Below are 27636 nucleotides of genomic sequence, written 5' to 3' on the forward strand. Positions count from 1 at the left end.
TTTTTAGGTTTACGACAGCACCCGAATTGGCTTAAAGTCAGCCTAAAATAATTTACATTGTTCTTCCAGTAAAAAGTGTCCCGATCCTGAGGCAGCGAAGCAGCCGTAAACGATGAAGCTCATTCCACCGTCCTTCACAGCTGGTGTCGGTGTGAACTGCCCTTTCTCCTTTGAACAAAGTGTTGTGTATTATCTCAGCAGAGAACATGTACCTCACCATCGATTCATGAACAGCCAGGTTTTTAGCAGTGCTTTGGCAGCCTTTTCCAGCTTTGTGCATCTCTGTAATGCAGTTTTAAGGTCATGTGAAAGCTTTTGGGATAAAGGCGTGGTTCACCCTGTCCAATCTTTCTTGAGAAGAACACGATGAACAGACAATTTAATCATGCACACACACATCCGTGATGAAGAAACATCAGTCATACATTATCTTTACTCGGACTACAATGCTCTCTTCAATACACACATACTCTCACTCTCTCTCTCTCTCTCTCTCTTTACCCGGACTACAATGCTCTCTTCAATACACACATACTCACTCTCTCTCTCTCTCTCTCTCTCTCTCTCTCTCTCTCTCTCTCTCTCTCTCTCTCTCTCTCTCTCTCTCTCTCTCTCTCTCTCTCTCTCTCTCTCTGAGAGGCTTGACTCAGAACAGGTTCATATCTGTTCAGTGTCAGTTTCAGTTCAGATTGTATGGGATCAGATTGTGTTTGCGATTCAGATGTTCTCCACATGTGCACATCCACAGAATCATGAGCAGGATCCTATTGCACTGTACAATGGACTCCAACATGAAGGTAAGAATTAATCATTTTAAACATACATGTTTTTAAATATCATTTATATGTATTTTGTCCATTCAAAAATTCAATAATTTGATCATTCATGCGAATGTCTGCACTAAAAAGTATTTGAGGGAAATTCCACATGAACCAATGGATATTAATATACCGTAGAACAATATTTTCAGTTTCTAAATATTTTCCACATAATTTTCTTATTTTGATGTCCACTATGCATGAATGAACCATGAAATGAAAGAGTTATATTGAGAGGTTTAAGTTGCATTATGGTATACAGACATAAGCTGAAATCACAGATTTTGTCAGTGATTATTAACATGGGTTACATAAATAGAAATTGATGGAATAACCACCTTTCAGCATAGAATTTCTTGCATGTGCCCAAAAGAGACACTCATAAAACTAATAACAAATGAAACACCTTGCATTGATATTATCAGCTTTGGACTGGCAGTAAAGTGACAGACACTTCCAGTCCTGGAGCTTTTGTGGTGAATTCTGCATTTCACTGACTTTATTAGGGTTACTATATGGAAGCTTGTTTCCGCCATGGAATAATAATAATAATAATAATAATACAAAGATAATTGCAAACTTTTATCTCAGAATTCTGACATTTTTCCACACAATTGCATCTCGCAATTCTGACTTTTTTCTCAAAATTGCGAGATACAAACTCACAATTGTGAGTTATAAAGTCAGAATTGCGGGACATAAAGTAGCAATTGTGAAAAATAATGTCCAAACTGCGAGATATAAACTCAAAATTCTGACTTTTTTTCTCGAATTTGTGAGTCTTTTTTCAGAATTGTGAGATATAAACTCCCAATCGCGAGTTATAAAGTCCATTTCTGAGGGGGAAAAAAATAATGAGATTACAATTGCGACTTTTTATCTCGCGGTTCCGACTGTATATCTCATAATTGCGAGTTTGTATCTCTCAATTCTGACGTTATAACTTGTAATTGTGAGTTTTTATCATGCAATTTTCGGTAAAAAATCTGAATTGTGAGATGTAAACCCGCAATTGAGAAAATTGAGAAAAAAATGTCAGAATTTTTAGATAAAAAGTCATTTACATTTTTTTGTTTTTATTCAGTGGCAGAAACAAACTAAATATACACATGTTTCATGTAGGTGGTGATCATTGATTGTTCAGCTGTTCAGCCTGTTTGAACACCAGGCATGATTATGACATAAAGGTCATTGCTCTTCTAGGTCAGTGAGCACTGCATCGCTGTACAGAGCCACATAAAAAAATAAATTTGACTGGAAGCATTGATTGTCCAACAACGGAATTATACCGCATTATACCAGCTTCAAGGTACAGTTATGTGATTGGAATTTTAGCTGTTATTGTTATTAAAAATGTAAGAAAAATTAAATCAGTAGAACCATCATATTCTTGAATAGTCCTTATTTATTCAGTAACATTTAAATAGTTAAATACTACTCTGTCCAACATTGTTTTTGTTTTTTTTGTGATTAACTTTTTATTGAAAGTTAACATAAACATAAACATAGACAAAACAGCACTCAAACACTGACCGTCACCACAATAAAAAAAAAAAAAAAAAAGGGGTCAAAACCAAGGGAAACATATGTACACACTTAATACCAGTAACATAAAAGACAAAAGAGAAGATGGGCCCATAAAATTAAAAAAGAAAACAAATAAACACGTTATAGTCCTCTAAGGAGCATATTCAGTTCAACAACCAAATATCCCCAGTCCGACACAGTTTGGGGCTTTGCCCGGTTAAATCTGGCTGTTGAGTATTCTAAATTAGCCATTGATTGCACATTCAACAACCAGTGTTTCAGTAAATTTATCTCTGAATTAAACCAATATTCTAGAATTGTTTTTTTTCGCTGCTGTAAAGCCACAAAATAGCATTCTCCTATATGTTACTTTAAAATTCAAAATGGTGTCATCATTTAACAAACATAAACAAGGATCTGGAACTATGGTGTATTTTACCCATAATGTCACACACATGAGCAGAGCCGGACAGTAACGGAGTACATTTACTTGAGTACAGTACTTAAGTACAATTTTGAGGGATCTGTACTTTACTCGAGTATCATTTTTGGGGAGTACTCATGACTTTACTCAAGTACATTTAAGAGGCAAATATTGTACTCTTTACTCCACTACATTTCTATCCATAACTGTAAGTACCCATTACTTCTTCTAAAAAAAAAAAAAAAAAAAAAGGAAAAAAGAAACATATCGGAAACCCTCAATTTGTTGTTTCCCTCTCAAATGTGATTGGATTGTGCAGGCACCACTGATTGGGACAGCCTATCAGCAATCACCTTCAGCTTTCCGCCAAAGTCAACTCCATGGTCAGATTTAGATAAGAGACCAAACCATGGACGAAACAATGGATGAAGATGCAGCAGGAGTATTTTTCCCGGGAGTATTTTTTTTCCCAGGATGGTAGGGGAAGACTCATGAATATTCATTAGGGAAGTCATCCCTGATTGGTCTTAACCCCAGTGACGGGTAGGTTAATGGGTGGGCTTAGGGGTAGGTCATCAGACCAATCACGGATGACTTCCCTAATGAATATTCATGAGTCTTCCCCTACCATCCTGGGGAAAAAAATATCGCATCCCGAACCCGTGGCCCCACCTCGCCAGACTATTTCAATTTTCTGAACAAGTTAATGATAGTTTTCGCTTCAAGTGTTTGCTGTGTTTACCAATGTAAGCACTGTGGCAGTAGTAGGCCTAATGCAATATTTAGAAAATGTACTCTTGTACTCTTGATAATCAAGTACTTTTAAAAACAAGTACTTTAGTACTTTTACTTAAGTAGACATCTGACTGTAGTACTTTTACTTGTACTTGAGTAAAATTTAGCAAGGGGTATCTGTACTTTTACTCAAGTAATGAAGCTGTGTACTCTGTCCGCCTCTGCACATGAGTCCATAACGTGTTCACTTTCGCACATTCCCAAAACATATGCAAAACTGTCCCAACATAAGAACTCTGACATAAAGTATAATTGGGAGTTGATAGTAAACCCATTCTATAACGTTTGTAAGGAGTGGCATATGATCTATGAATTACTTTAAAGTTGATCAATTGATGACTTAAATTTCGAGATGTGTTATTTATATTTGACCAAATCCTGAGCCAGTCTAGTTGAGTACCTGTTTTATTGAGCTCCCTGTCCCAAATCCCCTCAATGGGTAATATTTTACTATGTGAATTTATGAGTGCATTGTAAATCTTGGTAACCCATCCCCGAGCGCACTGGCTGTTGTTAAACCAATCTGATAGAAAATGAGAGTCTATTTGAGCATCACACGTAACACCACAAGCCATCAATGATGAACGTAATCTTAAATAAAGGAAAAATGAAGAACCTGGGATGTCAAACCTCTGCTGTAATTGCTGGAAGGAGAGAAGGCCAGTATCATCATATATATTCCCTAAAGTGTTAATTCCCCTTGACGCCCAAGGAATAAATATAAAGGGTTTTCCTGCAGTTAAAATGAGTGGGTTGTTCCAAAGCGGAGATAATGTATGATATTGTGGCACATCCCCAAGAAGTTTCTCTACTTTACTCCAAACTAAAAGCGAATATGATATTATGTTTCCAAATCTTTCATTTAATTTCCGATGCTTATGTTTAATATATAAAAGATCCTGCAATCTGTGGGGTACTGCTAGTGCTTCCTCTATTACCCTCCAGGGCACCATGGAGTTCTCATCCGCCCAGTTACGTAATGCTCGAACTTGAAAAGCCCAATGATAAAATTTTAAGTTTGGGAGTGCCAGTCCACCTTCTAACTTAGGGCATTGTAATGTGGTCGATTTAATTCTGGCCCTTTTGCCATTCTACAGAAACTTTGAAATCATGGATTGGACTTGATCCAAAAATTTTGAAGGGGGAGAGGCTGGGATCATGAAGAATAAAAAGTTGAACCGGGGCAATATATTCATTTTAACAATGGAGATCCTCCCTTGTAACGAAACAGGTAGAATACTCCATCGCTGCATATCCCCTTTAACCTTCTGGAGCATGTTTGTATAGTTATTATTCACAGTTTGGGACAGAGTTGTGTATATGTCCACACCAAGGTATCGCATGCTGTTGTTAATGGGAATACCTGAGGGAAGTGTAATATTTTGAGCTGCAGAGTTCATTGGAAGCAACGTAGATTTTGACCAGTTTATTTTATAGCCAGCTAAGTTCTTAAATTCCTCAAACAAGGATAGCACAGAGGAGAGTGAGGTTTCAATATCTGAGAGAAAGAGCAAAATGTCATCCGCATAGAGAGAGATGAAGTGTTTTGAGCCAAGTACGGTGATGGGGGAGATGTGTTTATGTTCTCTAACTGCTTGAGCAAGAGGTTCCACTGAGAGTGCAAATAAAAGTGGGGAAAGAGGGCACTCTGTCCAACATTGTTTAGTATAATTTAAAAATGGGTTATTTTACCCAAAATTTGTGTTGGCTATGTTTTGTTTTTTTTTTATCACATAATTAACCTATAGCAACATGCTAACACAATTGAAATGAATTATGAGTCGTCTGTGTGGATATTGTGATGATGTTCCAAATCTGTCTCTTACTTTATGAGGTTCCATTTCAGTTAGGATGATGATGTTTTAGATGCACTAAAAATCTATCAGTTGTTCTTACTAACTTAATTGTAAAAAAAATATTAATATGGACTATTCACATGGTATGCCGTGGTTACTCAGAAAACCCAAGTTCAGATTAATTGATTGGTTTGAGTGCCATTTTGACAAGGAAAAAATAATTTTTGAGGCAGGGCAATTCTTAATATACTTTTTCTAATTTCCTCCACTTCTGCAGTTATTTTTCTCTAGCTGCATTCACTCATTTCCCAAAGTCATCTTGAATGTTATATTGTCAACACAACTGAGAAATTTGAGAGGACATCACATAAGCTGACTTCATAAATTGATGTTGATTTTCCTAAAATGTTTCCGTTTGAACTCATCATTATGGTGATCGGTGTTCCTTTTGGTTGGGCACTTGGAACTTCATTGATAGTTTTGTAATTCTCTTCCTATTGATGCAGCAATGCAACAAGAAATCACAGTTTTTGTTTTTTTTTCAAAGGAAAGGAAGAAAAAATAGGTTGCTTTTAAAAGGTGACCTAACCTCTAACTAAATCACTAACTAGTCTATTTCATGTCAAATAAGGATGTTTTAAATTTTTATTGTTAACACTTATAACACTTATTTTTATTGCATACATGTTTAATTGGGTTGATATACTCTATATTTGTGACAATATCTTACAGTTGACCATGCTTGAGACTCACACAGACTTAAATATTCAGCATGCAAAACACAACAACGGTAACAACAATCGTAGCTATACTGAGTCAAAAGTAATTTTCAAGAAATTGATCAAGTACTCTCTACAGTTCTTTTTTAGTTACTAGAACTCTTGTGTAAGTGAACTATACTAACTTAGAATTTGTCAGTACAACATACTATTCCTATTTCACTTTACTTAGTTTAAGACAATCAGTTTGCATGCTTTTTTAAGTACATCTAAACTAATTAGATTTTACAGTGCAATAAAGCAGCACCTGTGTAGGGTGTCAACAACTAGGCAGTATCCTTGGTTTTGGAACAAAGACATTATGTGTTGTTTGTATTAGGATTATCACTGATAACAATATATGATGTATACAACAGTATATAACTAATTTACCATTATACTGTTTTCTCCAGGCAATATGTCACACCTAATGGAATTGGGAATCTGAGAGAAATATATAATGGATCCCTGGACAATTTCATTCTCACCCAGTAACTTCCCCCATAATCTGTCTGGATTCCCCATGTATGATGGCATTTTGCTCGACGACATATCCGAAGAAGGCCTGAGAAATGAGACCGACCAGAGCTTGACCAAAACTAACACAGTCGTCATCACCTTCATGTATTTTGCGGTATGTGCTATTGGTCTTTGTGGAAACGCTCTGGTCATCTATGTCATCTTGCGCTATGCCAAGATGAAGACGGTTACGAATATCTACATCCTGAACCTGGCAGTGGCAGATGTTCTGTTCATGCTAGGTTTGCCCTTCATCGCTATCCAGTTAGCGCTAGTGCACTGGCCGTTTGGGGGAGCTCTGTGCCGCGTGGTCATGACTTTAGATTCTCTCAATCAGTTCACCAGTATTTTCTGTCTGATGGTGATGAGCATTGATCGATACCTGGCTGTGGTGCACCCCATAAAGTCGACCAAATGGAGGAAGCCCCGTGTCGCAAAAGCCATCAACCTGGCCGTGTGGGTCGTGTCGCTCATCGTCAACCTCCCAATTGTAATCTACAGTGGACTGATCACGAAACACGACGGCTGCTTCTGCACTATTGTGTGGCCAGAGCCGCAGGAGGCCTACTACACCGCCTTCATGTTCTACACCTTCTTCCTGGGTTTCTTCCTACCTCTAGTGGTCATAAGTCTATGCTATTTGCTCATTATCATCAGGGTAAAGTCTTCAGGAATCAGGGTGTGCTCTAGCAAACGAAAGCGCTCTGAGAAGAAGGTGACGCGTATGGTGTCCGTTGTGGTCGCCGTCTTTGTGTTCTGCTGGCTGCCTTTCTACATCTTCAACGTGACATCGGTTACAGGCACCATTAGCACTACGCCTTTTTTGAGGAGCATGTTTGCCTTTGTCGTGGTGCTGGGATACGCCAACAGCTGTGCCAACCCGATATTATACGCTTTCTTGTCAGAGAACTTCAAAAAAAGTTTCCAGAATGTTCTGTGCTTGAAAAAAACAGGTGGTTTGGATGATGCTGAATGCACTGACAGCAAACATAAGTCACAAACAGCGAATGATCCAAAAGAAACTAAAAATGGAGACCTGCAAAACAAGAGTCTGAAAAAACAAGGGTCACTACTCCAGCAAACTATAAACTGTGTGCCACAAAACACATGAAATACACAAAGAGAGAAAGTGGAAACACAGAAAGTATGATTTCCATTTTAAAGCCCACAATGATGGATTAGTTTTCTTAATTTACTAAAATAAAATAGAATTACTTACCCGTTTTTGGTTACCATGTGATGTTTTCATTGGTTAACACCTGTAAAATTCATTGTTGTTAAATGTTACTCTGAAAATGTTATTTATAAAGTATATTTATGGAGTTCTTAAGCAAACCATGGTCGCAATAAGAACAGGAGGACTAAGGGATTCTACAGTGTCATTGTATTAAAAGAGAAAAAAAATATTTAGTACTTAGTCTTCTTTCATTTATCTTTTATCCATGGAGACAAAATCAAATATAGTGTCAGTAGCAAACAACAACAAAAACCATATATTAATCATTGCACTATAAAAATATGCTTTCTGTTTTTTTTTTTACTCTACTCATATACTATGCAGAATTTGCAGGGTATAGCCCACAAGACGCTGCTAGACTGAACGGCATTGAACTGTAAGATGCATCACTCTATTGTTGCATTGTAAACATGTAAACAAAATTTTCAAGAGGATCCTGGTCTCTATCCCAATGAACCAACATACGTTTAAGCTCAGACAGTCATCTAGAGAGATCTCAGAGATTTTCCACACTTTAATAGAATGTCTATTTGACAATGGCTAGAACGTTTGTCTTTACTGTATCCTTCTGAGATCAGGCAGGGACACATGTATCATGATCGTGTTGACTTCAGTACTCATAGATTTGAAACATATCTTGCCTTCTTTACTTGCTGACTAGTATTGATTGTTTACACTTTGAATGATGACACACATAGCAACATGTCTGGTTATAATCTTTACCATTACAAAAGGCTTTATTTGAGTCAGCACTTCCACCTTCTCTGTCCAAAAAGCTTAATTTTTCAAGTCTTTGTGCAATATTTCACTTTTAGAAATTATGCTCTCCGTTTTCTTAATTGCCTGTTGTCTAATAAATCATAATTCATAATAGAAAGTGTATCTCTGAGCATGTTGTATTTTGATTTGTAAACAGCATTTATTGCTTGGAGATTTATATTTGTTGGCACTGTCTGTGTTCTTTAAACAAGTGGAATACATTTGGTCACTCATTAAAATAAAACTACTGTTCTAATTTGCCCTCATGATGCCACTGTATTGAAGATGTTTCAAAGTTATGATACTGTGAAATATTATAGAATATACATATTCATTATCTATCCTCTTGCATGAGGGTGTGATTGAGCTGGGCAGACATCAAGCGTCACCTGGTGGAGAGCGCCATCATCTGGTGACACACCAAAACACAGCTGGAAGAGTCAAGCTTACTCGTTTTAAGAATGCCAACCAACCCTAAATGAGAAAGAAATTATGTTTCACACAAATAAATTAAGCCTATTTTAGGACTTTTTTTAAGGTCCCATTTGTAAACATTAGTGAATGCATTAACTAACATTAACTTATTGAAAAAATATAAAAAATCTATTTGTAAATCTTGAAATTAACATTAAGTAAGATTAATAAATGCTTTAGAAGTCAAAAATAATAACCAAAATAATAAACTTTAAATTGTAAAGTGCACTTGTAAAGAACAACTGCCACACTGTAACAAATTTCTGTAATTTTCACAGCATTATTACTGTAAAATGAGCAAATGCTTACTGTAGAACCTGTATACAGCATGTTGCTGTCGATCTGCAAAGCATCATGGTACATTTTCAATGGTGGGTAAATTCTACAGTAAAAATATTTTTTCTGTGAATCACAATACAGCAATTTCTAGCGGGATTTTTTTCAGCCGTGGAAAGCTACGGAATTCGAAATTTCATTTAACTTCAGAAAGGTAACTTTGCTCATTAATTTCCACAGTTTACTCTTGTAAAGTTAGCTGTTTGTTCAACTTTAAGAGTGCACTGAAAGAGAGAAGTAGTTAGCGGCACCCTTCCTAATTAGTAATTTCGTTTCGTGTGTGCATCTGGCAACATTTGATAACGTCATCAGTTTGGACAAATTATAACATTGTTGAATAAAAATTAAATTGGAATTGTGTATGTGATGTATTAGTTGGTGTGCTAGCCGGAAATATGCACTCGGATTTTTCTCTTGCCAGCAAACGTTAACTGTTACCACGTGCGCGTGAGGCAGTGAAGCCAGCCGACTCCCGAGCCGAAAGAAAACGCAGCTACTGGTAAGATTTAACGCATTTTTCATAGGGTCATGGTTTTTCTTCATTTTTTCGCAGCTCAAACCGCAGAAACGAGATTGTTGATAGCTTAATTTAAAGTGCCATTCTCGACTTGTGGGAGCATATACTGTCTTAAGATTTTTCTTATCTGGCAATATTATATTTATAACGTCTTCAATTTCATTATAGGGTAAGGTTAGCATTGTTGAATAATATTAATTTGAAATTGTGTATGCACTGTAAAAAAAAAAATTAAAAAAAAGTTGAGAAAACTCAAAAGTTTAAGGCAACCAGCTGCAGGACATTTTTGAGTTTTGACATTTTTCTCAACTTAGGGTCAATTAGTATGTTCAATCAACATAATATATTAAGTTTAACAAACTTAGTTAAACTATCAATTTGTTTAGTTGACTATAAATATTGAGTTTTCTTAATGTATAAATTTAATTTTAAGCAACCAGCTACAGTACTTTTTAGTTTACTCAACTTGAGTTTTATTGCATTTACAAACTTAAAGTTGGTGTTCAACTAACCTAAACTATTAAGTTAATCAAAAAAGCATCAATCCAATATGAGTGAATGATTTTATTAAACGCTATTCAGTACAACATTGGTCCTTCAAAAACATTCTTTAAAGTGACAATACAATTTCATCAATATGGCTTTTCTAACAACTTTTAAAATCCATGCATTTCATTCAAAACTCATTTCATTCAAAAAAAAAAAAAAAAAAAAAAAAAAACAACAACAAAAAAACATGCAAGTTCAAGTCTAAAGTTAAATTGGCTAAATTGTTTTAAAAAAAAACGCTATGGCAATAAGTGCAGTTTGAACAAAGTCTAAAAGACACAGGGAGCAAATACCTTTAAAGCTGCAGTAGGTAACTTTTGTAAAAATGTATTTTTTTACATATTTGTTAAAACTGTCATTATGTCATGACAGTAGAATATGAGACAGATAATCTGTGAAAAAATCAAGCTCCTCTGGCTCCTCCCAGTGGTCCTATTGCCATTTGCAGAAATACACCGCTCCCGGTCAGAAACAACCAATCAGAGCCAGGAGGAGTGTCTTAGCAGTGTCAATCAAGCTTGTGTACGCGCTGATCACACCCCTCTCTCGCACAGCGCATACCGTCGTTCAAAAATCAAGATTGCCGGTGTGCCGCAGCTGTGCTAATGAGGGACAAACAACCAAAACTGACAATTTCTCGAGTGGCACCTGCTCATACAACAAAGACAGGTAAACGGAAAAAGACCGATGACGATAAACAAGCCGTCGGAGCCCATTGACTAAAACTCTAGCCGCATGACATACAGATAAAATGTCACTGCTAATTCACTGGCTTGTCATGTTGCTGAAATAATGTACTAGCAAACCTTATTTAGCATTACACATCGCTAGAATAATTACTTGCATACTGTAACGTTACCATTATATTTTCTGTATGTTGTTACGCCATCTTCCGAGTCAAATACACATCAATGATCATTATTCACGTAGAATCTTTTTTTTGTTTTTTTGCACTAAAAATTTTATTTTTGCAATTTATAAGACTCAAAGCAGAAACATTAAAATGCATACTCATGGCTATATCATGAGAAAAATATGTCGCAAAAGCACAGCATCGACTGCTGATATACAGTACAGTGAGCTATATATTTTGAACTTCTGGATAATGATTTTATGTAATTAATTAATTAAAGGTGCTCTAAGTGATGTCACATGTTTTTTTGGCCAAAACATTTTTTGTCACATACAGCAAACATCTCCTCACTATCCGCTAGCTGCCTGTCCCCTGAACACACTGTAAAAAAACGCGGTCTCTATAGACACCACAGGCTCCACAAACGGCAACAAAAACAAACTGGGCTCACCCGCACCACGAAACACAACAAACAGTGTTCCAGCCAATCACTGGCAAGAAGTATTTGAGGGTGGGGTCTGGGGGGGGTTAGTGCGCGTACACATGAAGAGGGAATTATGGCCAACACATGACCAAAGAGACGACGTTCCGATGAACAAATTGCAAAGAAGAGGGAAAAGGAGAAGGAATGCGCAAAAGTACCGAATTTACATTGGAAAAGCCTTCGAAAGGTGGCGAGAACTCCGCCGGCAGAAGGGCTTCCAATCCGACATTCAGTTGCTCTGTTTTTGCTGGACAGGTAAATCCATTTTTTTTCTAAATTGACGTTCATGTTTGCCAAACCAACACAATGATGTAATTAGCTAGAACTATACAGTCAGTGTTAACTTTGGTGAATACAACATATGTTTCTAGCAGCTAGCGATCAATCTCTATTGTAAATTAACAAGCAAATTCACAATAGGGCGACAATTTGTGTGAATGATAGTTTTCACCCCCAATCACAAATGTTATGAATTTGAATGTTCATTTATAGGCTATTGACAACTTTGACTAAATTTGTTTACGACGCCGCCGTTGTTTAAGCTCACTGGGAAACGCGAAGCTAACGTTATCTTGCTATTATTGCGTCCTTGTATTGGAGCTATAGATATAACCTCAGGTGGCGAAACGATTTTAAGATAATGTTTCTCTTTTTCTGCATTCTGTTATGCAATATATAAAGGCATTTATCTAACTTGGCGACATTACACATTGAATGAAGTATCAGTAAAACTCAACTTTGTTTGTAGTGACTACTTTGACTTTCCTTTATGCCCACACAAATCACCCGCTAACCTAAAGCTGCAAGTGCTCAGGGATTTTATTTCCTAACGATCATTTCAATTTGTTGCCGCCATAGCTACGATAAGGACAAACGCACCTCCACGCCATTCAGGGCTGGGACAGGAGGCCTTCCCCACCACAATTATCTAGCATAGGCTTTGTCCGGACGGTGAGACAATTTGTCATTGATTACTGTCCACATTTTTGGTATGCATACTGTAATTATGTGATAATCTCTCTTTTATTTCTATTTGTGTTGGTGGTGCTGGGGAACAGATATGAGTTTGCCATCGAGGGAGTGGAAGAAATGGATCGTATCACTTTATCAGTGATTGAACAGTTGGAAGCCAGGTACAAAATAACTACAGGCCCTTTTTCCTCATCTTGTTTGTTGTTAATTGAGCTTAGGCTACCTTCTTTCATATGGATGTGCACTTTTCTTTCTAGTGTTGTTCAATTCACTGGATAGGGCTCTATGAAAAACACAATGCTATTCCACTACCTGATGTCATAAAGAGAACCTTTCTAAATTATCATGGTGCATGAATATTGCTATCACACACATTGTCATTGGCCAATGCAGCATCACACACATAGCTGTTTGTTTTACACCCATGCTGTATTTCCAAAACATAGTCTGATACTGTCTTCATGTCTTTTCTAGTATGTCATCAGTTGATCTGAATGAGGCCACAGTTACTGCACACACAATCGATGAGAATGTCTTCAATGACCTTAGCCATGTAAGTAATTGTGGTTGTGTATTTTTCAGGGAGATCTCACATTTTTTAAAGCATGCCAGATTCTTTTTTTTTCTTTACACTTTGTGTAGTATAGACTATGAGGACATCATAAGCTGTCCAGACGAGGACACCACAAGCTGTCCAGACGAGGTCCCAGAGGACCTGTTATATTTGGCAGAGGATTAGACAGAGGAAGCCTGCAGTTGTGCATAAATATTTGTTTGCTCTGCATTCAGACTCAGATTATGGTTTCTCAGGATCATGTTTTTCAATAGGACTGGTGGGGCCTTTGACACACAGTTGAACTTGGATGATCTTTGTGAAATTAATATGGAAGACACACTGTATGATTTTGAAGACATAGAGGAGGAGAAAGAGGAAGAGACCACAACTGATGCTTCACCATCTACTTTTCTGATGAAAGTTTTATGTGAAGATGACATCATTGGTGTGCCAGTTTCAATAGTGTACCACAGCAGCCTGAAGCAGCTTGTGCAGTATTTGGACTTTCCAACCAGAGCATGTACAGTGATGGACCGGACCACCAAGCAACGTTGTAGTGCACCAAAACAATTTGAGGTGTTTATCCGGGAAAGGGGCACTGCTGCAGTTGTTGAATGGGTACATTTTCAGTCTTTTTTATATCAGGGATTTGTTGGTATTTTGTGTAGAGTAATAGACTGTAGTAGTTATCACATTTGTGACAATAACTATACACATTGCTTGTTTAAATGTTTTACAGATATGTCTACATGGTCACGTCGTGTGGAAGTGGTCTTCGCAGCCAATGTTCGCACAAGGAATGCACGCCGGCAACTTCCTAGTTAGCACCAACATATTGTTCTCCGGCAACAATTACACCAAGATTGCTTTGACCCAATCGACCCAATAAAAGAATTTTGGGACACAAAAAGGACTGAAATCATCAGGCAGCTTCAGTCGAAGCAAAGTGTGGTGGCCCTGGGTAAGTGTCGTTTTGAAATAACTCTGGACTTGACTGCTCATTAAATATATGTCATGGGCCAATATAACTATTCGCACTTCTATTCTCACATTTGCTTCTCCAATATGCAAACAGGAGATGGCCGGATGGATAGTCCTGGTTTTTGCGTGCAATACTGTTCTTACTCTGTCATGGAGAATGACATTAAAAAAATTATATCCATTATCAATATTGACAAGAGGGAGATGGCAAGAAATTCAGTGGCCGTGGAGAAGGAGGGGTTTCTCCGAACATTTGATGACCTCTGTCGAGATGTCAAACTGGCTGAAATATGCACGGATGCCAACCTACAGATTTCGGCTCTTTTCAGTAAGTAGTGGTAATGCTTCAGTGGTAATAATTCAGTAAGTATGTAATTGGCTTTATTTTTTGTATTGCAACACAGCTGCCTATAGGACGGTACTTTCGGTATGTCGCTTTGAAACAGGTGTATGTATCTCTTTTATTTCTTCTTACTTTACAGATCCCAAGACAGGGAAGTTCAAAGATAAGGGGGTTCACCATTCTCTCGATGTCTGTCATGGTTCTAAACATCTTTCTAGAAGACTGACTGCGGTACTGCCACATTTTGTATTTTCACACATGTAATAGTATTTTTGTGTCATGTCGTAAATCTCTTGATTTTTGTACCCATGCACATGTTATATGTTGTTTTACAACTAGGCCAACAGAAGGGGTGCCCAATTCTTCTGCAATGGTGTAGAGACATCTGCAACCATTTTTTTGGCACTGTTGCAAGACCGCAGAGAACTATGATGAATGTTTTGTATGTATTTGTAAAATCTAGATTGTATAATGCAGTCTCGAACAAGTAATTGACATTGATATAAATGTGTTGACTTGCACTCAGGAAAACATGGAATCAAGTCAGATCTGCTTTATGGGGTTTGTATGTTCTCAAGTGTTCGACAGATAACTGTGTAAAGCTCTGTAAAGAAGTGCTATGCAAAAGATTCAGTCCATGATTTACACAATGTTTGCACAGCACTTCTACACTATTTTCCACCTCTGCACACTCATCAGTTGAGAACATTGAAATGCTTTGAAACAGATCTGTCTGATGGATCTGTGTTTCTCTGTTTGCGAGTTCTCCCAGACTGCTTTGAATTGATCACCTGAGTACTGCACAAGTAAGGTTATGAGTTGCTGGATCTGTTTGCTTGCCACAGAAATTGAAATTTCTGCATTCATTTAAATTTTAGGACATGTGGGTCGGCCTACTCCACCATGTAACCGGGGAGCACTCTTGGGCTCTGGGTAGCTGCCATCACGGTCCCCTTGTGGAGCCAAGGGAAAAGGACTGGATAGAGCCTAACTCAGAAGCCCATCAGAAACTCAGTGAACTAATGCTGACGCACGATGGCTCAAGGATGTTCCTAAGTATCTGCATTTCAGGTGAGTAAGACTGTTGTTGCCAACACATTGCATGTGTGCACTGTTTGGAAATGGTTAAACTTATTTTTTGTTTCCCTCAGATCAACTGCAGAACTTGAGTCTTTCCATAATCACATCCTCATGTACGCCAGCAAACGTTTCTGCTTCACACATGCAGTGTACAGTTCACAAGTCTTTCTTGCGGCTCTCGACTACAATCACCACATCAACAGGGCACCAAGGAAAAAACAAGATGGCACTCTTCAGTAAGATGTTCCAAGCTAATCTATGCATGATGTTTGGTTTGGTCACAGGGGGAAATGTTATGGAAAGTATTGACTGACAGGCAGGGGTTATTAGTTAAAGCACACATACCTTGGTTTCAAGGCACACGACTTCAACTACTTTTGGAACAACGTCTATTGCCATACATCATATTTTAAAGCAACACAAAACTTTTATTTTTACAGATATGCAAAGCTTTACAGCAAACGGTCCTGGAGATGGCACCTGTACTCCATAAAGGACAAGAAAGACTACAGTTACATCACAGAGTTACAAGTCGATATTGTACGGAAGAGGTTGGCATCCAGAGGGCTTCCCCTTAAGCCAACAAGATGACCTGGTGACCCAAGACGTCTTTGGAAGCCTATCTGGTGTGCCAGCACCTTCAACGGAGGAGCTTCTAAGGACACAGCACACCAGAGGAATAGGTGAGACGATGCTCTTTTGGCAAAATTTACACTAATGTCGATGTCCATGGTTCTACCATTTTGTATAAACTATCACACTTTTACATGGTTTTGATTTTTTTTTTTAATAATTGAAAATCTTTTTTGTGCTTTTCTTTGTGTACAGGGCACCCAGAGGCACCAGAATAAGAGCCGACTCCACATGTTGCAGTTGTGAACTATGCACTTTTTCTTTTGTTCAAACCACTGCTTGCAATAAACAAAATTTACTCAATGTTTGCCACATTCTGTTTATTTTCTATTGTAAAGTTTACATTTATGGACTGTTACTGTTACAGACACCCATACTCGTATGTCATTTAGAATATTTATTAATAAATAAAACATAATTTAACAATAACAAAAACATTACTTAATTTACTTAAGTACTTAAATTACTTAAATGAAAGTGTAACTGTAAACAAGGGAACTTTGACATAAATAAAATTGCTGAAATGAAGAGTAAAATGTAAAAAGAGAACCGTGCCCAAAAAGTGATATCACACTGACAATTTTAAAAGTATTTACAAATTATTTTTAAACCTTTTTAGGGCAACAGGTGCTTTTAAACAGTACTAGGCAGAAACCCAGTATACTGACCATGTGGATCCGGGTAGCGCTCCCTGATCCTAGACACGCAGCAGCTTGGTATAACAACCCTCTGTCCCGGGCCAAGGATCCCATACTGCTAAACCACATATTGCCTGTAGGCAGCATGCCGGAACTGTTTATGACTTTCTCCTGGGTCTGGGGCATCCTGGACAGCCCTTATGTCATTCCAGACCCTCCTAGATAATCTAGGGACCCCTTCATCTATAATATACAGGTTGAAACTGGGTAGGGTTGAAATGCACCTGTCGGGAAGCTGTCCACAACACTTCCTCTCTATGTCTGTTGGCATTTATCTGCACTGCAGACACACACACCAGGTGGGTTGACCCGGGACAGGAGTGGGGGCTGCTGTAGGGCCCTGTGTGGCCATGATGTCAAATAGGAGACTGGGGTCCCTGGTAAGGCATCTCTGCAGGATCTGATGGGACTCCTCAAGACTAAGGCTCTGAATCCTCTCCTGAAATGAGTAAACCTTGAATATCTTATTCGTTTCAAGAGTCTCTTCCTAGATGTGACAAGGCAGATAAGACAGACTACCCGCATACTGCTTCTATATTATTTGATTTCGGGATTTAGGAAGATCATAAGATTTAGTGAACCAATTCAGGTAAGGCAACACTGGCTAGCCTACTTGCTCTGCCGCGAGTCGTTCAGCACGCAACATCTGGACTCGCTGCAGATCACTATTTTCTAACGGGATGGCAGCACCCCGGCCTCTCCCTCTTCCACAAGGAGCAAATCTATATCATGATAAGTGGTCAAACAAGAAGTTATGACACAGCTAACAAAGTTTTTTAAGACATAATTTATAAATCGTATAGCAGGAGCTAACGCTTGTCTGTTATTGCAGGAAAGATAGCACTACATAAATAAACTTTAACACAGTTTCTTCTGCATTACTAAAGGATTCACATTACAGAATGCATTACTATCAACAGACTATTGTATAATTTATTAAGACTTAAAATTAAAAATTAAAAGTTTTAAAGAATAAAACTTCTTCAATTTACTCACACAGAGCGTGAAGGAGTTGGTTGAGCCATCATTACAGCTGCAGCGTTAGCACGAGAGCTACTTCCACTTTAAGAAATGCGCGTTCACAACTGTTTCAGGAAGCACGGAAGGGAGGGGGAGGAGACGGGATGAGGAGGAGGGAGGGTCGAGCTAGCCTCCGTTTTGTTTGACTATAATTGGAAATTTAACAAGAAGTTACGTCACCCGACATCGCTTAGAGCACCGTTAAATTCATGAGAGTTGCATAATATGGACGTCACACCCGAAAATGATAATGACTACCGTGATACATACAGTTTTGTCGAGATAACACGACAAGTCACATAGCCTATATTATAGGCCTACTTCAACAATGTATTATAATTTTTTGGAGAAAATGTTGCATTAAAGTATATAAACACATACCATTAAATGTTTACAGGCACTATTTTCTGCATTAAATGAAATTATTTTACAATAGATGTTAATCTTTGTTGTCCATTTTGGTCTTTTTCTGCTGTTGTTGTTGTTTTTATCATCCTGAATCGCACACACACACACACACACACACACACACACACACACACACACACACACACACACACGTATTCACTTCATATAGTATAGCAGTACATAATTCAAGTCTCAACTCTTTTTAGAAATATTGTTCATATGTGACTCTGGATCACAAATGTCACATGACTCACACATGTCGCACGGGTATATTTGTGGCAATAGCCAATAATACATTGTATGGGTCAAAATTATCGATTTTTCTTTTATGCCAAAAATCATTAGGATATTAAGTAAAAATCATGTTCCATGAAGATATTTAGTAAATTTCCTACCGTAAATATATAAAACATTTATTTTAGTGAGGGAATGCTGCACAATCGCCAACATAAATGGGCAACTTTAAAGGAGATTTTCTCAATGTTTAGATTTTTTTTTGCACCCTCAGATTCCAGACATTCTAATAGTTGTATCTCGGCCAAATATTGTCCTATCCTAACAACCCATACACCAATGGAAAGCTTAATTATTCAGCTTCCATATGATGTATAAATCATGAGGGTGATATTTGACAGCAAAAAGGCAGCAATCCCCAGAATCTTTTTGTGCTAGTTTCCCCTATGTGTCAGGATACACCATGCACAATTTTAGGGTTATATGACCATTTATGTAGCTGCAGTACCTTAATATTCACAATTACATCATTCCGCCAAAAGATTTTCCCAAAAAGGGTGTTTTTTGGCCCCTGAGACCAAACGGGGCCGAGTTGGGGGTGGTCATTATCAACTTGCGATGGCCCAAGGTATAAGATAATAGGAAATAATAGTGAAAAAAAGGTAGCAAAAACATCCTGAGGAGTGGACCTGGCTCCTGGCCTATCAGTCCTATAGAAGTTCAGCAAGTTATCGACAGTTTAGATTCAGATAGCAGTGCAGGCCCAGATGGGTTGGAAATCAAGTTTCTGAAAATGGCCTCACATGTCCTGGCTTACCCTTTGTCTGATTTATTTAATTTATCATTGACAACATGCACTACCCCATTATCTTAGAAACGTACCAGAGTTACTCCATTGTATAAAAACAGTGATCAACATGATATCAATAACTATAGACCAATCTCAATAATTAATAGCGTGGTGAAAATATTTGAAAAAATAATTTTCAATCAATTATCAAAATATTTTAATGATTCCAATATTATATCTCCTTTTCAGTCCGGCTTCCGACCAAATTTTTCTACAACAAGTGCTCTTTTAAAAATTACCAATGATATTACATCTTCTTTTGATTCTAATAAATTAACTGGTGCCATATTTATTGATTTAACCAAAGCTTTTGATTTAGTTGACCATTATCTTCTTTTAGATAAACTGTATGAAATTGGCCTTTCAAGATCTTCTTTACTTTGGTTTAATTCATATTTACACCATAGACAACGTGTTTTATATCAGGGAAGTTGCTCGGATTTTAAAACTATTGATAGAGGAGTACCTCAGGGTTCATCTCTTGGACCATTATTGTTTTCTATTTTTATAAATAATCTTCCACAGGTTTGTTCTAATTGTCAAATTCAGTTATATGCGGATGATACTGTTATTTATTTTTCTAGCTCTGATATTTCTTACATTCAGCGATCACTGCAGTCTGATTTTGAAGTAGTTCAAAACTGGTTTACTTATAACAAACTTCTGCTAAACAAAAAGAAGTCTTATTATACGTTGTTTAATACAAAACAAATCTCACTACCAACTGACTACTCAATTAATTTTATAGATGGAACTCCAGTGTTAAAAGTTGATGAGTTTAAATATTTAGGTCTTCTGCTTGATTCTCAATTGTCATTTAGATCACATATTGACTCAGTTATTAAGAAAATATCATATCGACTTAGAATACTTTATTCCTCTATTAATTGTTTTACCCTTCAGGTTAGAAAAAAAATTATTACTCAGTTAATACTTCCAATCCTTGACTATGCCGATATAATCTACTAGAACACCTCTGATACAAATCTTCGTCCTCTCAATGTTGTTTATAATAGTCTTTGCAGATTTGTACTGAGGTGTCCATACAAAATGCACCACTGCCAAATGTATGAATTATTAAATTGGCTATCATTAAATTAAAGAATGCATTTTCACTGGCTTCAGTTTATTTTTAAATGTTATCACTTAAATTATCCTCTGTATCTAAAACAATATCTAATTCCATTTCGCTCTTCATATAATTTAAGGCACACCGATCATTTATTTGTTTCCGTTCCCAAAATTAATAAAGAAGTAGGTCGTCGGGCATTCAAATTTAAAACTCCATCAGATTGGAACAATTTACCAAGTGCAATCAGATCCATTACCTCGGTTAATCTCTTTAGGCCATTACTACATGATCATTTGCAGAATACATGCTCTTGCTTTTGATTATACCCACTTTCAAATATCATGTGATCTTCATTATACTGAACGGCACTGGACCTGCATGTTATGTGTGATAACTGTATACTTATTGTATCAATGTACTTAGAGGGCTGGTATGTGAGGAGATAGTTATGGAGAGCTAAATGTTGGTATGAATGTGAAGTATTATGTGTTATACAATGTAATCTGTTGTCTGTATTCGTGCTTGTTCTAAGGACCCCCTCGAAAACGAGATGGTGCATCTCAAGGGGTTATCCTTCAAATAAATTTCAAATTTAAATTCATGAGAGTTGCATATGGACATGTCACACCCGAAAATGATAATGACTACCGTGATGCATACAGTTTTGTCGAGATAACACGACAAGTCACATAGCCTATATTATAGGCCTACTTCAACAATGTATTATAATTTTTTTGAGAAAATGTTGCATTAAAGTACAGGCACTATTTTCTGCATTAAATGAAATGAGTTTACAATAGATGTTAATCTTTGTTGTCCATTTTGGTCTTTTTCTGTTGTTGTTATTGTTGTTTTTATCATCCTGAATCGCACACACACACACACACACACACACACACACACACACACACACGTGTGTGTGTGTGTGTGTGTGTGTGTGTGTGTATTGTTCTTGCCCTCACAGGACACTGGCAAACACAGTGACACTACGTCGGACAATGGTAATACTGATGCTGACCTTTTTTTTTAGACACAAACTGCCAAGACATCCATGTTTGTTTGTTTTTTAATAGCCAAACCTGGAGTGGCCTAAGGAAAAAACAAAAAACAAACTCAATATCAATTCAGAGATCTTCAATGGACAAATGTTATTGCCAAAGGCATAGAGTCAGTGCACCCCTACTGTAGCATTGCCTTCAGAAGACACTACGTCAAGATCAAGGGGTCCAAACGAAGGGGAGCTCTTTTCCACTGTCTGGGGTACTGCACATTTGCAGACTGTCCTGTCTGTGTTGAGGTCACTGTAACAGATGAGAGTACCCTAAAAGCAGCAGTTTCAGGGACATGAAGTGTGCTACAGCCTGGAAGAACTAAGACGGAGTCCATACTCCCAAGGGCTCTACATTTACAAAGTCTTGAAAAAAATCGACAGCATGGTGTTCGAGTCAGGATGTAGAGATAATGCCCCTACACCTGCCGTGCTGAAAAATATAGCATGGATCAGCAGAAAAAAAAACTCGCCGGCATCCTAATGAAGTTCTGAGTCTTGAGAAGATGGTGGAGGAGAGAATCGATTCTGGAAAAATTCTCCAGAAGGTTACTCTTCGAGGAGTGATGCTGTGGTCACAGAGTTCAATACGACTGTTCCACCAGCGATGCAAAACAGATGTTGTGTACATTGATGCCACTGGAAGCATCATACAAAAACAACAAAAAAAGGTCAAACCAGCTCCATTTTACATCTATGAGCTGGTTGTAAGACATCCAATTAAGGGTTCTTCTCCAGTTCCTGTGGCAACGTATGTAACTTATGACCACACCACCTCTTCTGTGACCTATTTTTTGGAATCATTCCAAACAGACGACTATCGGTTGTTTGGAAAGACTTCACAGAGGAGACCAGTAATGATCATGTGTGATGGGTCCCTCGTTCTACTTCAGGCTGTTTCCCTTACTTTCTGCAAAGTATCTCTGGGCCAGCTGCTCCAAATGTACTACAAAGTAGTAAGGGATGAGGAATTGAATATGCCAATTCTGCACTGTTGCTTGAGCCATGTAATGAAGAATGCCAAAGTCTTCTGTAAGAAACAGTAAGTGTGCACTAATACACCTGCAAATTTCCTTAAATTCCATAAGCAATAGACCACACACCATATACTCTGTACTTATTAAATCTTAAATTATTAAACATCTGTACAATACAATACTTGCATGAATGAATGCAACTAACCTTAAACCATACCAAACCCTAATCCTATAGTAAGCACATGTAGTTACTTAATATTACTCAGTCATTAAATGTATAATTACAGTGTAACAAACACAACTTAAAATAGTGTAACTATTTATTTATTTTTTTCATTTGAAAACTTGTATAGGTTGAAATACAAGTATTTCAACCAATTCAATGTATTACAGGAGATTTGGGCCACCATGGAAGAGGTCCTGCATACCAAAATCTCTCAAAGACATTTGAGCGATGTAGTCAGTTGGACACACAGGTATGTGCTTCATTGTTTGTACAATGCATCTGATCATTAATACCTCTTTGACCGTTTTCAAAACAGCATTGTATGTTTTGTACATTTTGTTTTTTAGAATTACCCCAATGACAACAAAACACAAGGCATTATGGAGAAAAGCCAGTGGACCTGAAACGTGTGCGCTTTCAAAGACGCCGCTTCACACGGCTGGATGATTTCGTCCATATTTATCAAATATCCCATAATGCCCTGCTGAAGGAGTTTTCAGAATCTACCCGCAAGAAAAAAGTTAGAGTAATAATTTGTCTACAAAATATTGAATTTATGGCCAACTTCAACTATTAAGTAATCATGTTTTCAATAATGTTTCCAAACATATTTGTATATGTAGACACATAGGGAAGATGTTGAGCGTTGGAAACAAAGGCGGTCCAAGAAAGGCATTTATGTATCGCCACTACTAAAGGTCTTCCCCCTCAAGAAAGCCAAAAAGGTAGGATGATGTTAATATATTCTATAACTTAGTATGATACAGTCCAAACCACACAACAACAATTCTAATAAAATACATAATGTACTGTTTTTATTTTTAATGTTGCCCACAGTTCTGACCAAGAAAACTGGACCACAGGCCCCCAAAGGCAGTGCCATTACTTCGATTCTGCACCCCCAACATTGGCTCAGCAGTGATGAGATCGATTTTGTGATTTTTCAGCAACATTAGACCTGAGAACTGTCAGTTTCGTGAGGGTCGGATGAGGCCAGATTTCATCAAGTGTCTCAGAACAGGGAAGATAGAATTCAAAATACAGCCAACATTGTGCAAATCAAAGTTCAGACAGACCACTGTCAGTGTCCATTGTGTGTGCAGGACGGCACACAATAAAGAAATCATGGTGCAGTTTTCATTGTGCCATGGCTGGTATCATCCCCACCTGTTTAAACATACCCTCAAATGCCATTTTTGGCATGGATGATTGGCAATGTCAAAATTGTAATGAAGCATCACTACTCAACCAGGAATGATTATATGGACTGAAAGATCTCCAATGATGAACATAAAATGTAGAAAAAGTTTCAGAAAATGTACATAGACACGCAGCATTGTAATGTTTCTGGGATTCTGTGACCTTTGTTTATAGTTTTGTCTTGTTTCTATTTCCTCTACTCGGACTGGATTTCCTCCATGTGTGTATTGTTTTCTAATTAGCCTATTTTTGTTTAGTCCCTTCTATTTACTCTCCTCATTGTCAAGTTTTGTTCCTTGTGTACTGTAATGTATATTTTTTTGGTCTTTTTTTTTTTTTACATTAAAGTATATTTAAATTCTACAGTGAATGTACAAAGTACAGACAGAACAGCATGTTTTATCACTGTACACATTTTGTAGTACCCCAAAATCCATGAGTAAAATGTTTTTAAATGACTTGCACAACTGGCTGTTGTTTTCTTATGCTTAGAAAAAAAAAAAAAATATTACTTAAAAACATGTAAGGTAAAATAATGTGACGTATCTCCAAAACGCTGCAGTAAATACTGTATGAGACGTCCCCTATAAAAACTGGCCATTACTTTTTTCTACTTATTAGAAATGAGGATTTCATCAGCCTCTGAAGTCAAATAATGAGACTGTCACGGTTCATGAATTCACTGTCTCTTCCTTGTCTCGTGCAATTGTGCGTGTGGGTGTGTCCTCTGATCATCGCTTGATCATCAGCGCCAGCTGATCCCACTCAACTCACCTTTATATGCTCTGTGACTGGTGTCTTGTGTTGTGAGATCATTGTGGAGTCTACTGGTGTTGTTTCCCGTTCTCAAGGTCCCGTCTGGATTATTGTCTCTGTGTTCAACTTTTCCACCTGGATTGTTTCTCCCCTCTGGTATTCCACGGATCTATTGCTTGTCACTCATTCACCACCACCTCATCCAGCCAGGCGCAGGTGTCTGAGCTCACCCAACAACTCCAACATCTGAGAGGTCCCGCTGCGCCACCCACACCGCCAGTTCAACCCACACCACCGGAACTGAATCTTCAGCCAGAACCACGCTTACCTGTTCCTGAGGATTATTCAGGAGAACCCAGCTACTGCAGAGCCTTCCTAACTAGATGCTCCATGCATTTCTCGCTGCAACCCAGGACCTTCAACAATGAGCGGTCTAAAGTGGCATTCGTTCTGACTCTACTGACTGGAAGAGCGGTGTTATGGGGAACGACGGTGTGGGAGAACCAGGATCCATGCTGCACCTCATTCCAGGCACTCTCTTAGCTGAACTAGGAACTCTCTTAGCTGAACACTCTCTTAGGAACTTAGCTGGCTGCTAATCTTGATCTCTTGTTTGTAGATGAGGACCGTGGATATAGCGGGCAGATGGCTGGAGACAGAAGGCAGATGACGGAAGACAGGATGCGGGTGATCGGCGATGAAGTACAGGTATCTTCGAGGTAAGTAGCACAGGTAAGTGGTTGAGTAGAGTCTGTGTGTTCACATAAAGACAAGACCAGACAAAGAAGTGAGGGGGGAGTGTCTCTTTATAGTGAGCGTGGTTGATGAAGTGCAGGTGCGGTGAACTAGAACTCCGGGGAGAGTGAACGAGTGGGCGGAGCGTGCTGATCTGGTGACTCCGTGACAGTGTCTTACGAGTAAAATGTGCAAAGATATGTTTGGGTTGGGGTCTTATGATGGCCTATCAGTGTCTGTGGAAATTTCACATGCTCAAAGTCTAGACTGACCATGACTTAAACATGACTTAAAAAGTCATAGGCAGGCAGTCTCTCACACGCGATGACCATGAACTGGAAATCACACGACAGGCATCCTCTCGGCGGCGAAATGTTAGCTTTGGCAAAACGTCAATAACTACAAAGTCTTCGGTTTCCAAGTTCACAATTCAGTCCGATTGTGTGCACAAAACATAAACAAAGTCCAACTGGCAAATATACAACGTTTGTCACGTTCTATTTTACAGTTTAAACACTAAAGCGCGGAGCAAGTCCTCGACGCAACTTCTGCTCAGCTTCAGTCTCTCTCTTTCCGTGGTTTGCGACCTTTCACCATGCATACAAAAGTCATACAATAAAATATATTTTACCACCAAACATCAAAATATTACATGTTACATTATACATTTCACTTTACAAATGAAATCCTTTAAACAAAACTCTTAGAATGAATTTAACCACATACTTGAAACAAACACAATTGTATATCAAACTACAACTCACATAATAACTTTCATTTACCCAAAATGAATAGAATGGAGATGAACTACAATAAATTTGTTTCTTAAGCTTTCTTCTAAATTCTAATTTTTGTATATCTTTAAGATAATTTCTTTAGTTCTAACGTATAATTATGAACCTTAATTAATCTAAATTATTTAGCACTTAGATAACTTAAATGCTTTTTAGCACTGTGCTACATTTATTGCTTAAAAAAAAAAAAAAAAACAGAAACATAATTTTGTAAACTATATTGAGAAATGTCCAAAACTTTGGTTACATGGTTGCAAAATAACAAGAAAATGTTGTATTTGATAGTTTATCTAATTTCCTAAATGTGAAGTGCTTGAATCTTTATAACAAGAATGTTTTTCAGCATCATGAATGAATGAAGAATAAACACCAACCTCTTTGTTCTTCAGGATCTTCAGTGTCTTTCATTCCGCAGGGTTCTGGATCTCTCATGTTCTCAATGTCCTGTTTAATACACTCAGTCTTTGCAGATTTCAGCTCTTCCTGATGCTTTTGCTGCTCGGCTTCACTTGTAGATGATGGGAATAGAGTGGTTCAGGTATGACGTCGCTTTGTAGGTCAACCGGCAGTCAGCATTTCACTGGTTCCCTTGAGAAAAACACAATAGGATTTCCCATAGGCTTTTGGATTATCGCTAAAAGCAAGCTCTGTGATCAACAAAAATTGATAATACTTGCACGTTTTGTCCATCAAGATAATTATCACAGATGAACACAACTTTTACGAATTTTGAAGCCTAAATATGCAGTCACCAGAAGTAAAAAAGCTAAGAATGTTTCCCAGAATGTTTAAGTTGGAATAGTTTATAAGAGTATAGTTATAAGCATAACACGGCTGTAAAAGTGGACTGAGTTTACCTGTTCAGCGTGATGACGTCTCCTTGGTGGCCTCTGTTGTCCCATTTAGACACTTGTTAGCAACCGCCTTTTTAAACCCATGTAACCGCTTCAAAAACTCACGAGTGGGGTAATATGAATGTATTTTATGTTGCAGAATAAACGTGAAAGTGTCTTGAGCTTGTGTTCACCACAGACCTTATTTCAGCCATTTAACCAAATCCCCATTCAATAAACCCATTGACTTTGGTACGATGGAAAGTGCTAAATGCCAAAATCAAACATATCAGTTATGTTTTTATTCTAATTGATAACAGAATATAAATAATGAAATCCTTCCAAATATAAACAATGGTAGGAAAAACAGTTGA

The 27636-nt window shown here is 37.7% G+C and overlaps 1 protein-coding gene and 1 long non-coding RNA gene across 3 annotated transcripts; both read left to right on the forward strand.

Annotated features, from left to right (window-relative positions):
* Window positions 1-648: 648 nt before the first annotated feature.
* sstr2b (somatostatin receptor 2b) lies at window positions 649-8756 on the forward strand. Of its 2 annotated transcripts, XM_084128298.1 has the most exons (3): window positions 670-797; window positions 2022-2127; window positions 6532-8756. In XM_084128298.1, exon 3 carries the CDS (start codon window positions 6579-6581, stop codon window positions 7746-7748), a length of 1170 nt encoding a protein of 389 aa, XP_083984424.1. In that variant the 5' UTR covers window positions 670-797; window positions 2022-2127; window positions 6532-6578; the 3' UTR covers window positions 7749-8756. The 2 variants fall into 2 exon arrangements, with proteins under 2 accessions (XP_083984423.1, XP_083984424.1); XM_084128297.1 differs by lacking the exon at window positions 2022-2127 and having other exon boundaries at window positions 649-797.
* Window positions 8757-15930: 7174 nt separating this feature from the next.
* LOC311086908 lies at window positions 15931-16697 on the forward strand. The gene is made up of 3 exons (XR_014607142.1): window positions 15931-16014; window positions 16219-16461; window positions 16607-16697. It is a non-coding gene; the product is annotated as an uncharacterized lncRNA (long non-coding RNA).
* The last annotated feature ends 10939 nt before the right edge of the window (window positions 16698-27636 follow it).

Source organism: Abramis brama (genome assembly GCF_963993115.1).
Source record: "Abramis brama genome assembly, chromosome: 1".
In the NCBI taxonomy this organism is placed as follows: domain Eukaryota; kingdom Metazoa; phylum Chordata; class Actinopteri; order Cypriniformes; family Leuciscidae; genus Abramis; species Abramis brama.